Here is a 12,384-nt window from a genome sequence, read left to right as displayed (position 1 = left end):
GCTATTCGAGCATCTATTTTTTTTAAATACTTTTAGACCCAAATATAGATTTAGTCAAGGTAATAAGATGCATAATTATATTTATATCCATAATGTATATATTGTATATTACGTATATATATACTTATTATATCCATTTACACACACACACACACACATATACAAATATATAAATAAAAACAAGGCGAAAAACGACAAATTCATGACATTAACCTTAATCAGTGTCCAGAAATAAATAAAAAAAATAAGAATAAACAATGTTTATATATTTAAAGCTTTATGTCTGTATAATTAGCAGATATTCCGCGGCCTTGCCGATGCCAAGGATTTTTCAGATACATTTTTTTCCTTCAACCTTTTGTAAATTAAAGATTTTTTATTTTGCAGTCTTATCTAATACTCCTATCACAGCATCCAACTAGTGAATTTTTCGTATTTTTAGTGTGAAGCACCTCTGAATAATTTTAAAAAGTCATTGAAAATATATTATAAAACTTAAAAGAGCTTTATATTACACTATTTCACACATTTTCCGACCTTGGATCTCACTAAAATTGATTTTCAAATTAACGGTAGAAAAAAAAAACAGTTAATGTCAACAGTTTACCGCCCGTTTGCGAAAAGTTTTGAATTCTTACTTTAACTAGATCTTTAAAAACAATTTAGTTGCATAGATGTAACGTATTCATTAAAAAAATATAATAGTTTTGTGCAAATGTATTTATATAGCTGAAGAAAACGTATATGTATATATTAATATGTTATTGCGCCTGATTTCTAAATAATCAATTAAATCTATATATCCCTTGTATATAACACGTTAATCTAAAAACAACAAAAGCTAGATACTTGCAACACATATTCTCCTATACCATATACAAAACGAGCTTGTCATATATAAATTATTATATAAAAAATATATAAACAACTATTTTTATTTGTTTAAATTTTGTTTAGATGCCATATTTCAACCTTACCCTACCCAAACTGCATTATCGCTATAATCGATGGTTTGCTTTATAGAGGGTATTGTAATTTTGAGCGCGTAGAGGCAAACTAGTCTCAGTATGGCTGCCATAGGAATGATCGGTCGAAAGTAGTAGTAGGCTTGTATATGGAAATATGTACATCATTGCAATTCATTCCGTGAGCCCCATGGACGTTAACAACCATTAAAATGTTGATGTTTGAATAAATCAAAAACGTGACCTACACCTAAGTTTATTTTATTTTGAAATTTTGTTCTAGTGGTCAAGTGCCATTCAAAATATGGTGCTACCTCACTTCCACTGCACAATAACTTTCATTTGCTTAGAGCGCAGCACAAAATTAAATTAAACTAAAAGTAAATAGTTAAAATTACAATTAATTCTCAACGAAGATGCTTTTGCCTTGAAATCTCAAGATCAAAAGCACAATTACAGAGAGCGAATAGCGACAAACGAAGCAAAGAGAATTTTGTATGCACACTCACGACAGAAATCTAGAACATTCGATGTTATTAAGTCGTCATTCTTTTTCAGACATTCCGTTCTTTTTGGGAGAGGAAGATGACAGAAAAAAACAAAGATTACTCTAGGCGGGAATGTACGACTAGGGGATACCCTGAATTTTCTATCAGTGTCAAATGCATCTCAAGCTAGGTGCATGTTTACATCCCGGCATAAAATTGTGCTGAAAATTTTAAAAAAAGCTTTTTCATCCAACTCCCGCGGTCCGATCTGACATGTCCTGCCTGCAATACATAATGACTGGCCAATGCAAATTTCTAGACGAAAGCTTTAAAACTAAGAGACTTCTTTGTATTAAAACGTGTCATTTTGAACAAATAAAATAAAAAAATAACAACTTATACTGTTTAAAATGAAAAGATAAATAAAACAAAGCTCAATACATTATTGAGCGTTGTTCATGAGAAACTTATTCTTATTATTATTATTGAATCTGTAACACATATAATAAAAGTGATATTTATTAACGTGGAACATAAGCAAGCGCTGATGTTTATGGCTAGCTAATTTTGTTAAAATGATTTGTTAGAAATCAAGTAATAACGGCTATCGATATCCTTTAATTAGAGTAGACACTTTCAAAGAAAGCTTAGCTAAAACTCAAAATTTAAGAAACGCTAGCAAGAGCATTTTTCGTGACAATCAGCGAACTCCGCAAACTCTCCGAACTGCAAACTGATAATGGAAGGATTTTGAAGCTTAGCAATAAGATCGGGCCACCTACTAAGATATCCAAGAAAAATACATTATTAAACCAACAAGAACATCGACCATATCGGACTTATTTATTATGCTCAATATTGTTTTATATATATATATTTTTTTTCTTGTTATTTTGTTGTTAGTGCTTTTTTGTACACATTATATACTCTTTTAAAAATGATAACATTATTATTAGTTTTTTATGTAATTAATCGCCAATCCAGCCATACAATTCACTCGTCCCCACCAACCAATCAAACCAAGACTCACACCCACACCGCAACCTTCACACCAAGTCCGAGCGCCAAGCGTAAGCTTATCACAAAGTCTCAGAGATTCCGGAAGTTCCAACGCCCAAGCTTAATAATCACCCAACCATATCATAAACTGATTTCTTAATTTCCAACAACCAAACAATATTTTTTTATTTATATTCAAAAGCTTAGACATTTTAAAATATTAAATGCAAAACACCATATTCAGCCCAAAGTGCTATTGAAACTCGTTTACTCGTTGGCATATTTTATAATTCTTTCTGGAAATCAAAGCGTTGAGTAAGTCATTAAGCTATTAATTAATAAAAATATATTATATTATCTTATATTTATTCAACATGATAAACCTAAAACCTCTTAACGTATTGAACTGCTAAAATGCCTCGTCGCTAGGTATTTTGTTTTATTTTCAAAAATTTTAATAATTTCTAGTTTTCGGAAGTTGGGGGACTATACTATATACAGATAAGCACACAGACAAGCGCACACAGACATGGCTTAACAAACTTAGTTGTTGAAGCTCATTATAAATATGTATATTTAACAGAGTTGGAGATGTCCACTTTGTGAGATACACACTTTAAAATAAAATTATATATCCTGCTAAAGGATACATAAGAATGTTCTAAGAATTAAAAGTTAAAAGGAATAAAAAAAGGCATACCATTATAAAGAGTTTTTTCCAGGTGAGTCCGTAGAATACATCCGAATGCTATCACAGCAGCCATCCTGTGTTCAACAGATAACTGGTGGGCACGGCATACAATTAGGAATACACATTCGACAAACCTTGCATTCATTTGGAATGCTATAAGAAAGATAATTAGTAAAAATAAAATTGCGATTTTCGGAATAAAGAGTGAGTACCATCTTGAAAGGTCGCGTTTCTCCAAGTGAACACGAAGGATATCACAGGTTCGAACTTCATCAACGCGACTAGGTCTCCGAGAGTAAGATTCATTTATGTTCGATCTCCTGTTGTCCTGTATGAATTTCGATCCTTTGATACCTTTCCCTAACCTCGATCTGCTATTTCCTCTAGATAATGTACGACCTGATTTCCGATTTCTTATATTTTGACCCGTTCTTCTTGAGCTACGGATATCACCCTTTCGATTCAATTTATATTTTTGGTCCTTGTCAGGCTCCCGACTGTCTCTTTCATGTGCACCAGTGGTGTCTCTGTTAGATTTTCTATTTTTTTTTTTCGCATCAATATTTGTATTCTCTTTTTTATCAAGATTTTTAGATTTCTTATCAAATTTTGGTTCCTCAATTTCGGAATGTTGAGCTTGCTTATATTTTGTCCCTTGTCCTTTCTCGTCATTTGTCTTTTTGCCTTTTTTTTCTATTTCAGATTTTGCGTTTAAGTCAGTTTCGTTTAGTGGTGTTTGCTTTTCTTTTTTGTTTGCTTTTTCTTTGCCTTTTTTACCATTTTCTTTGTCGGCTATGCTATTCGATGGCCTTGCATTTTTTAAATCACTACCAATTTTCTTTTCGCGTCCTCTTGGTTTTTCCGATTTTAATGAATCATCGTTAATTTTATCATCTCTTTCACCTGTGCCCGGAACTTTTGATTTTTTTACAAGATCGTTTTCATCCGCATCTTTTTTACCGCGCTTTGATTTTTTCAAAGAATCCAATTTTTCAGTTTTGTCCTCCTTTGCACCACTGCCTGTTTTTTTTAATTTTTTCATAGGATCGCTTTCGTCGGCATCTTTTTTGGCTCGAGTATCTCCACGTCCTTTTCCCAACTTTGAATAATCATCTTTTTCATTTTCGCCACGATCTTTTCCCTTTTTAAATTTTTCTCCGACCTCTCTCTCTTTACAAGACTTTTCATCTAATTTAATTTTGCTCTTGTCACATTGATCTTTTCATTTGTATATTTTGTAAATAATTTAATTTTTTTTTAAATCAGCACTTACCTTTTTGCCTCTCTGACCATCGGCCATTTATGCTGTTGCCTCCGTCGAATATTGTATACTTCTCACGGCATTGCTGTCGATTGTAACTTTTGATTATCTTATGGCAAACCCGCTTAAGTATTGAATAGGTATGGTCATTCAAAAAGGATTTTCTACAGCAGGAATGACAACAGCATGGACTGCATTTGTTGAAGTTTTCGTTGCAAAAAATATTTTCTGTACTAGATGAACTGCATACAAAATAAATAATAAGATAAAATATATGGGATCGTAAATACTTGCTTCTGCCAGTTACAAATACTTTATGCCTTTTTACCCATTTTCAAAGAGTTAAGAGTATAAAAATCAATCGCTTAGATAAACTTACCTAGATGGTGGATTACAACAAATGCGCTCTAAGTCAAAACCCATTTTATTAAAATATTCATTTTAAATTCGAATTTTGTAATATTATGTTCGTTACTAAATTTTGTTCGCCAAATTTTTGTGAAGTTTGACAAAAAATGCCTAGACAATTGAATATATGTAATATATATGTACATATGAAACTCCATATGTATATATAACTGTTGTTCTGACTGACAGTTTTCAACTTTCTAGCAATTTTAGGGGAAATGGAGGTCAAATGTTTTACGAAATTTCAACCGATTGTCGTCAAAGCTATTTTCATAAGGTTAAAGGGGTATAATGTAGTTGTGCAAATGTATGTATCAGGCAGAACAAGCATCTCCTCGTAAACTATATATATTCTTGATCAGCATCCATAGTCGAGCTGATCTAGCCATGTCCGTCTGCCGGTCCGTCCGTCCATCTATCCGTATGCAAGGATCTCAGAACTTATATGAGCTAGAGACTTGAAATTTTATCTGTAGGTGCTCCTAGTGCCTGCGCAGATCGAGTTTGTTTCCGATAATCGACAACTTGCTCGGTTTCAAAGATATCGATAAAAATCAATATCGAAGAAAGGTAATTTAAATTTTACAATTAGGTGTACAGTATTAACTAGAACTTTGAAATACAATCAATTATTTTTGTTTGTTAAGTTAACAAGTGGAAATGGCACTTCCAGTAACCTAACCTTCGGTATTTATTATCATAGGTGGCCAGTTATCCACAGGATGAAAGGTTGATGACAAGACACCTTTGAATCGGATATTTCAACATAAAGCTGTCAATGTTGCAAAGACTGAAGCTCCATCTGTGTAATTGAATGAAAATAAAAATATACAAATAAGTACTTAATAGGAAGCCCTGTAGCGCAACAGTCAGTGACTTAATACCAGAAATTTTTTGGTCGAGTGCATCCTAAGATTGTGCGAGTTGCAGGTGCAAAGACTTCCACATATTCCAGCAACTGTCAAAGATGTTGCTGCGCATTATAGTCACAAGCCCACACTTAAATATCGTGTAATTTAATGTCGCTTTAAGTTATTGCAGACATACAACCTTTCTGCATGTATTTTGTGAAATAATTGAGTATAGCTTGTGTATGAAGAGAATGTGTTCAGGCATATTTAACGTTGTGTGTATGTTTATAGGTATGCTGGTGTAGATGTAATAGCTTGTCGTTGTGCTACAATGATTTCCTTTTTATGTGCGACAACCTGCTTGCAACCATACGAGTCTATACCTAATAGCCATGATTTATATATATGCATGTGTGTATGCACACATGCATAAACCGAATAATAGTCAGCACTAGGCTTACAATTTATATTTTTTACAAATTGCTGGAATCGTTAAGTAACTCACTAAACATATTCATATACTCAGCAAGAGCGCGCATATAAATATAAGCGAAGACATATTAAAAATTATTAGTTTGAAATTTAAAGTCGCAGAGCTGAGGCCACACTTACGGGCGGAAAACCACACACAAAGAAAACCTCACAATCAATTTCGGAATGGATACTAAAAAGTTAACCGTTCTGCACCTTAGTTGCATATTGTTTTTCCTAACCATTGCAGAAGGGATTCCAAAATTTGAAAGCAAACCAAAGTGAGTTTGCTAAATATATATACTCAAGTACATATATGTACATGTCGCTTGTATTACCCAACTTTTTAATGATCAGAAATTTCCTCTAAGTTCGTAAAAGGTCGTCACATTAATTATTATTGATTAAATCAAATGAAAAGAGTCTTCTGATTATTTGGTTATGATTTCAAAACTGTTACCCCTTAAAAATTTACTTCGAGCTGTGAATAAAAATTTATCTACGCTATATACTCTATGACGCTGGTATGCCAAATCATTTTGTGCAAATGGAGGCCGGTCTCAAAAACTACAATCTTGAAATTATAAATAACAATTTTACTATGTGTTAATCTCTTTTTCGATATTTCCATAATTTTCATGATGTTATATCAATCGGTAAACCATTTTGAGATTTTTTTAAACATAATTCGAAATTACCGAAACCAGATACTTATATAAGTAGTATACAAAGAATGAGAAGATTTAACTTTTTGGATACCTAGCCCAACCCTTAAAAAAATAAAAAAAAATCACATTTTGTATTTTTTTTTTTAAACATATTGAAGTGCCATATTCATGCCTTGGGCGAAAAGTACATCCGCTGCCTACATAGCGCATAAAGCGGCGAGTGTATGTTTTTAACTGTATATATAAATATGTTAAGAAGGAAGTAAGAATGTTTGTAATGGCAACTCGACACAGGGCATATTTAATTATTGATTTTTTTGAATATTGATTTTCAGAACTTACACAGAAAATACGCACTGGAGTCGAACATATGAGAATGAAAACAAAACTCGGCTGAAGGAGCCGGAAACTGCGTCAACTAAAGATAGACTGGAACGGCTTGGTTACACGACTGGTTATGGAAGCTTAAATGTATGTCTTTAAAATTGGAGCCTTTAACACAAATGTGTGACATTTCATATTTATTTGTTTATGGTGAACATACTTCATTCAAATATAGGGATACCCTAGTAGCTCAGGACTTTCTGCGTATAATCCCATAAAACTGGATCTAGGTGGGGTTGTGCTGGGCACCCTTGTAGGTATTGGTGCAATAATTCTAATACCGAAAATATTGTCAGCATTTCATGGTGGATACGGTGGCTACGGACGTAGTAAGTAGAAAATGTATATTTCAATCGTGTAAATCATTCACAATACTGACAACACTATGCATACGTATGTAGGTGAGGATGAAAATGACTTGGATTCCTTAGGCAGTATGATAAGCAAAATTGAAAGTGTGCTTGGGCAAAATAACATCGACTCAACAAGCTGCATGCAACGCGCTGTCTGTGGCTATGTGCGGTCTACGGAAAAGAATATAAAGTCTGGAGTATCCGACCAAGTGGATGAATTTATTCACATGCTATCCAGGTAAGTTAAAATATGCTATATGTAAGTATTTGTTTTTTGTTTGCGTACTAAATTAGTGAAAATCGTTGATAAAAAAAAATGATTTTTTTAATATTGTGAGTGCAATTTGTATACCCCTCAAAGGGATAGAATATATTTCTACAAATGTATGTAACAGGCAGAAGGAATCATTCCGATCCCAAAAGGTACATATATTCTTGATCAGCATCAATGGCCGAGTCGATGTAGCCATAACCGTCTGTCTGTCCTCCAGCCCGTATTTATGAACGCAAGGAGCTCAGAGCCTTAGAGCTAAAGACTTGAAATGAGTAGTACGAGTTCGTTTCCGATATCCGATAACTTGTCCCGTTTCAAGCAATCGATAGGAATCGTTATCGAAATCCTGGGTTTTTGGGCAAATTTTTTACCTTTCAAGAGCTATTTATTTTTTATTTCCACCTAGACATAACCGGGTAACATCAGATGGTGCTTTTAGAAATATATCCATTCACATTGGCTGATTTTCTATTTCTGTTTTATTTATAGAAATTCGCTTGTAGACTACCTTTTGGACGGAACTGCAATTAAAGAAGCATTGGAACATGGAAAGGAAACAAATGAAAAGGCATGTGAAGAGCTTTACCTATCGTGTCCATTAGATAGTAAATCGGCCACCAACATTCTTATGAAACTACTACCCAAGAAACAAAAACTTGCAAAGTTAAAATCTACAGAAATTGATACCGAACTAAAAGCATAAAATTTGTTAGAGGAATATAAATTATATATTATGTAAAAGATACAATTTTGACTTGGAAAGGGGAAATTAAAGATATTTAAATAAAAAATTAAAGAATTGAGGTTTGAATTAAAACTACTATGAGTATGCGGTAAATTGTTGGGCGGTTGGGCGCATTTTGCCTAACATTCATGTTGTGCATTGGGAGCGCACGCCTATACACTCGACACGTTCAATATAATGAATAAAAAACACGTAATAGACTATAGTCGGGAGTTCCCGCCAAATACAGCTGTAACAGACCACACTATGTAACAGACCACACTATTTGCAAGCGCCTCTTTTCAACCAGCACACCAACAATTGAGTCTTAATGAGATTTAATTTAAACTAGCAGCACAGACAACAATACAATCGCAATTACAATGTTGTTGATAGATTACAATAAGGACGCACGTGAATGCTTGTGCGTACACGTATACATACATTTTTGCTCTAGCTGTCGCTGACACATGGGCTGCAAAAAAATATATACATACATTACATTTCTTTCACTACCTTTTGTCTTTCATAACCAATCTTACTGCAAATGTAGAAGTCGCTGCGACTTAGTTAAAGCTGTAGAATAAAATATACTTGAGAGTAGACAGGAATGGGTTGAGGTATCCCCCCGTGGGCTGTACTGTCCTCCACCATTCGCTTCGCTACGCTACTCGAACTGTTTCCCGAGTATCCCACTCTCTGTCTCAAAACCGTCTCGTACTCCACAGCCATCCGTCAACTGGTACAGGGTGGAGAAATCTTTCCGTCGCACGTAAGCCCTGTATTCGGGGGCGGCATTCCCATGTATCCGCTGTGATGCATTAGAGCCCTCAGTTCTATCAAGTATTCTTTGATCGGATTTCATCTTCCAGCCTCTCAAAATAGCGCGGTGGCAGAAGGAACTCCAAGAAACCACACCTAAACATTGACCATGGCACATTCCTTAGCCCTCTACTCAAAAACCAACGAACGGCCCTGTTGCAGAATATCTCACTCAGCGCCCGAGGTATGCGGTCGAGGGCAATATGTGATGACCCGCTCCTCTAGGTCCTCTAGGAACCCAATGGGGTCGGATCGGCCATCGTACCTAATACCCCATTTCAGAACTTGCTCCGGAATGTTTGTGGCCTAACGTCCGACTGAGGACATATAAGAAACACTACTCGGTTCGGTGACGGTTAGGCTAGGGGTCGGAATCTGTGGGCACTCATACAATTGTGATTCTTCAAGATCTGCTGAGAAACACAAAATTTATTAAAAAAATATTGGCTGCCCACGTGCCAAACGGGGCAAATAGCCTAAATTGCAAGAATTTCTATATATACATATGCAAACACACACATTCATGCGCGTCTTTATTGAATTATATCAACAGATATCCATTTATTACTCAATGATCAACAGCATACGTACCAAATTTAATGTTTCTAGTTGAAAACCCCTGAGCTTAAACTCGATATTTAGCAATAATGAAGTATTGCAGGGACATATGATAAGACAAAAACCTTCACTCTAGCTACTTACTAAGTATTATATATATATACACGAAGCCACTATAATATTTTTTAATGTTTTTATTGAGATCATCATATAATAATATAGTTTGGGATATTTATTTAAAGTTTAAGACTATGTTTTTATTTTGTGTCCAGCAATAGTTGTAGCTGTGTTTCCTGTTTCTCAATTATCGGTAGCCAGTAGTCAGATGGAAATATGAAATTTGTTGGTTGGAACTTTCTTAATTCATCCATTGTTTTATGCACATGCTTACGTTGCAAATTCTTATGATGTATTATTGTTTGCAACCTATCTAGCAAATTATTTGACTCTCGCACTAAGTCATCAATGGACTGGAGCAGAAAACCCCAGTCGACTTTCTGCCTGCCCACCAAGTTGTTGCTCCTTATATAAAACGGAATAGGCATAAAACTGCGCCACGGCTTAAAAGACTCAATAGTATAGGGTATGAAACTTTCTTTTACCTCCATTTCAATAGCGTCATCATCAAATTGCCACGATAATAAAGTAGGATTCAAGTGTATATCATGTATGCCTAGAGTTGGATTAAACGCTGTATTTTTCTTATGGGTATTATTAATTTGAAACTCTTTTTTTTTATTTAAGTCACAAGCGTCATCCTTGCCGTAAAGCTTAAAGTCAAATAGACTTGAGTTGATAATGCTTTTATTATATGCTTTGGGTAAAAGCGTTTGTGTTGAGACATCTGTTTTGTCGACACGGTCGGTCATTTGCGATATGGAATAGGTTAATACATCTGAAAGAATTACGTGTTAGTCTTAAAGGGATTATTTTCCATTTTGTACTTATACATTGTTGATTATTATCCTTTTTAATTGAGTATTGGCCATCCGTTAATATTCCAATATCTTTAAATAAAATCATATCATCCTGGACACCTGTGACAGCTTCTTTCATCACTTTAGTGGGAATGAAATCAGTTTGTAGCGCTACATTGGTCTTGCCAGCTCGTAAACGTCTATATCCAGTAAAAGTCAACAGTTTGAAGGCACATTGTTTTCATGCTCTGAGGTGTTATGAACAAACCTGGAAGCATCAAGCAATTTAGCCCGGAGCAATGCATTTTTATCCGGCTTAGAGAGAGTTGAAACACTAACAGCTCGCCAAGGAGGTCGTTTAGTTTCATTTTCCTTTTCTTTTTCTGCGGCTAGCTCCTTCATGCGTTTCCAACTCGTTTTCGCTCTAAATAAAAAATGTTAGATTTACTAATTTAGTTTAAATATATGCACATATAAACGTCTTTGAAATTCCCAGAACAAAAAAAAAGGGGTAGAAATATATCGATTTCAAATATTGTTATTCCTGAAAATAAATATCACTAGTGGAATGGGGGGTTCAAGGAAGGCTGGAAAAATTGATTGGAAATGTCATTTATGAAATGTAAAAGCGTGGTCCGCTAATGGCTGCTTGTATATGTATTTATAAAGCATGGAACCATTATAATGTTTGAAGGCTCACAAATAGAAAATATTGCGTAATATAATTATAAATAAAACGCTTTAAATACAATGAAGTATTTCAAATCATGAATTGACATTCTAAACGTACCTGATTAGAGCCGCACTCTGATTGTTTGGTGGCAAACCCTTTTGAAGCTCTTCCACGCTTTGTGTCTCACTATTTTCGGATGATGTTGCACTGTTATTGGTAATAGTTTGTTCTTGTTGCTGAACGTTCCTCATATTACTGACTTGTTTATTTCCTTTTAACAACTCTAAATTAGGATTTGCACTATTTTCGTTGCCATGGGATACGCCGTTTTAAATACCACCTGCATAAAAGCGTGTGTTAAATTCACTTTAGAGGTGTATACCTAAATACATACAAATTCAATAAAAAAATAGCATAACAAGTAAGATGTGCCAGTCGGGAGCTCCCTACTAGGAAATACTCTGAACCCTCTTATTCCAACGCCAAGTTCAGCTCCCGCTACACGCTCGTTTGAAGTAAAAAAAATAAAATAAAAAAAGTTCCCTTGGCAGGGTTCGAACTTGCGACAGACCGTACAACCTGCCACCGCCTCTACTCAATGACCACACCAACTACTAATTTTTGAGAAAACAATACTACCGTAATTGCAATGCTGTTGATAGAATTGGAAGCAATCGCGCATGAAAGTGTGTGTATTACAAAAATTCTTTGAATTTGCGCTAGCTACTAGGTTGTAGCGGTGAGGTGGCGATAGGTATAAAATGAAAGATTCTTGATACATATATACTATTCTAAAATAAACATATCACTTTTGGTGACTTAGCTCTTATTTTTTACCCAATTTGCTCAAAAAACAGGATTTCGATATCGATATTTA

General features: G+C 34.6%; 3 protein-coding genes across 4 annotated transcripts; 1 reads left to right on the top strand and 2 right to left on the bottom strand.

The window, feature by feature from the left end:
• Positions 1 to 3,152: 3,152 nt before the first annotated feature.
• On the bottom strand, positions 3,153 to 4,899 carry LOC115765012 (cylicin-2-like). 2 transcript variants are annotated; one of them, XM_030708365.1, is made up of 4 exons: positions 4,784 to 4,899; positions 4,417 to 4,646; positions 3,356 to 4,331; positions 3,153 to 3,296 (listed from the first exon to the last, which is right to left on the bottom strand). In XM_030708365.1, the coding sequence occupies exons 1-4, from the start codon at positions 4,825 to 4,827 to the stop codon at positions 3,224 to 3,226; spliced, it is 1,323 nt and encodes a 440-aa protein (XP_030564225.1). In that variant the 5' UTR covers positions 4,828 to 4,899; the 3' UTR covers positions 3,153 to 3,223. The 2 variants fall into 2 exon arrangements, with proteins under 2 accessions (XP_030564225.1, XP_030564224.1); XM_030708364.1 differs by having other exon boundaries at positions 3,356 to 4,361; positions 4,784 to 4,898.
• A 2,151-nt stretch (positions 4,900 to 7,050) lies between these two features.
• On the top strand, positions 7,051 to 8,564 carry LOC115765078. Its single transcript, XM_030708454.1, has 5 exons — positions 7,051 to 7,064; positions 7,138 to 7,273; positions 7,362 to 7,515; positions 7,588 to 7,777; positions 8,303 to 8,564. Exons 1-5 carry the CDS (start codon positions 7,051 to 7,053, stop codon positions 8,514 to 8,516), a joined length of 708 nt encoding a protein of 235 aa, XP_030564314.1. The 3' UTR covers positions 8,517 to 8,564.
• A 1,599-nt stretch (positions 8,565 to 10,163) lies between these two features.
• On the bottom strand, positions 10,164 to 11,758 carry LOC115765077. Its single transcript, XM_030708453.1, has 4 exons — positions 11,625 to 11,758; positions 11,103 to 11,258; positions 10,868 to 11,034; positions 10,164 to 10,812 (listed from the first exon to the last, which is right to left on the bottom strand). The coding sequence occupies exons 1-4, from the start codon at positions 11,756 to 11,758 to the stop codon at positions 10,175 to 10,177; spliced, it is 1,095 nt and encodes a 364-aa protein (XP_030564313.1). The 3' UTR covers positions 10,164 to 10,174.
• Positions 11,759 to 12,384: the final 626 nt, after the last annotated feature.

The sequence above is a fragment of the Drosophila novamexicana genome, unplaced genomic scaffold (assembly GCF_003285875.2).
Source record: "Drosophila novamexicana strain 15010-1031.04,08,12 unplaced genomic scaffold, DnovRS2.1 tig00000877-arrow-arrow-pilon, whole genome shotgun sequence".
In the NCBI taxonomy this organism is placed as follows: Eukaryota; Metazoa; Arthropoda; class Insecta; order Diptera; family Drosophilidae; genus Drosophila; species Drosophila novamexicana.
The sequence above is the reverse complement of the archived record's forward strand: the minus strand, read 5'-3'. Positions and strand labels throughout refer to the sequence as shown.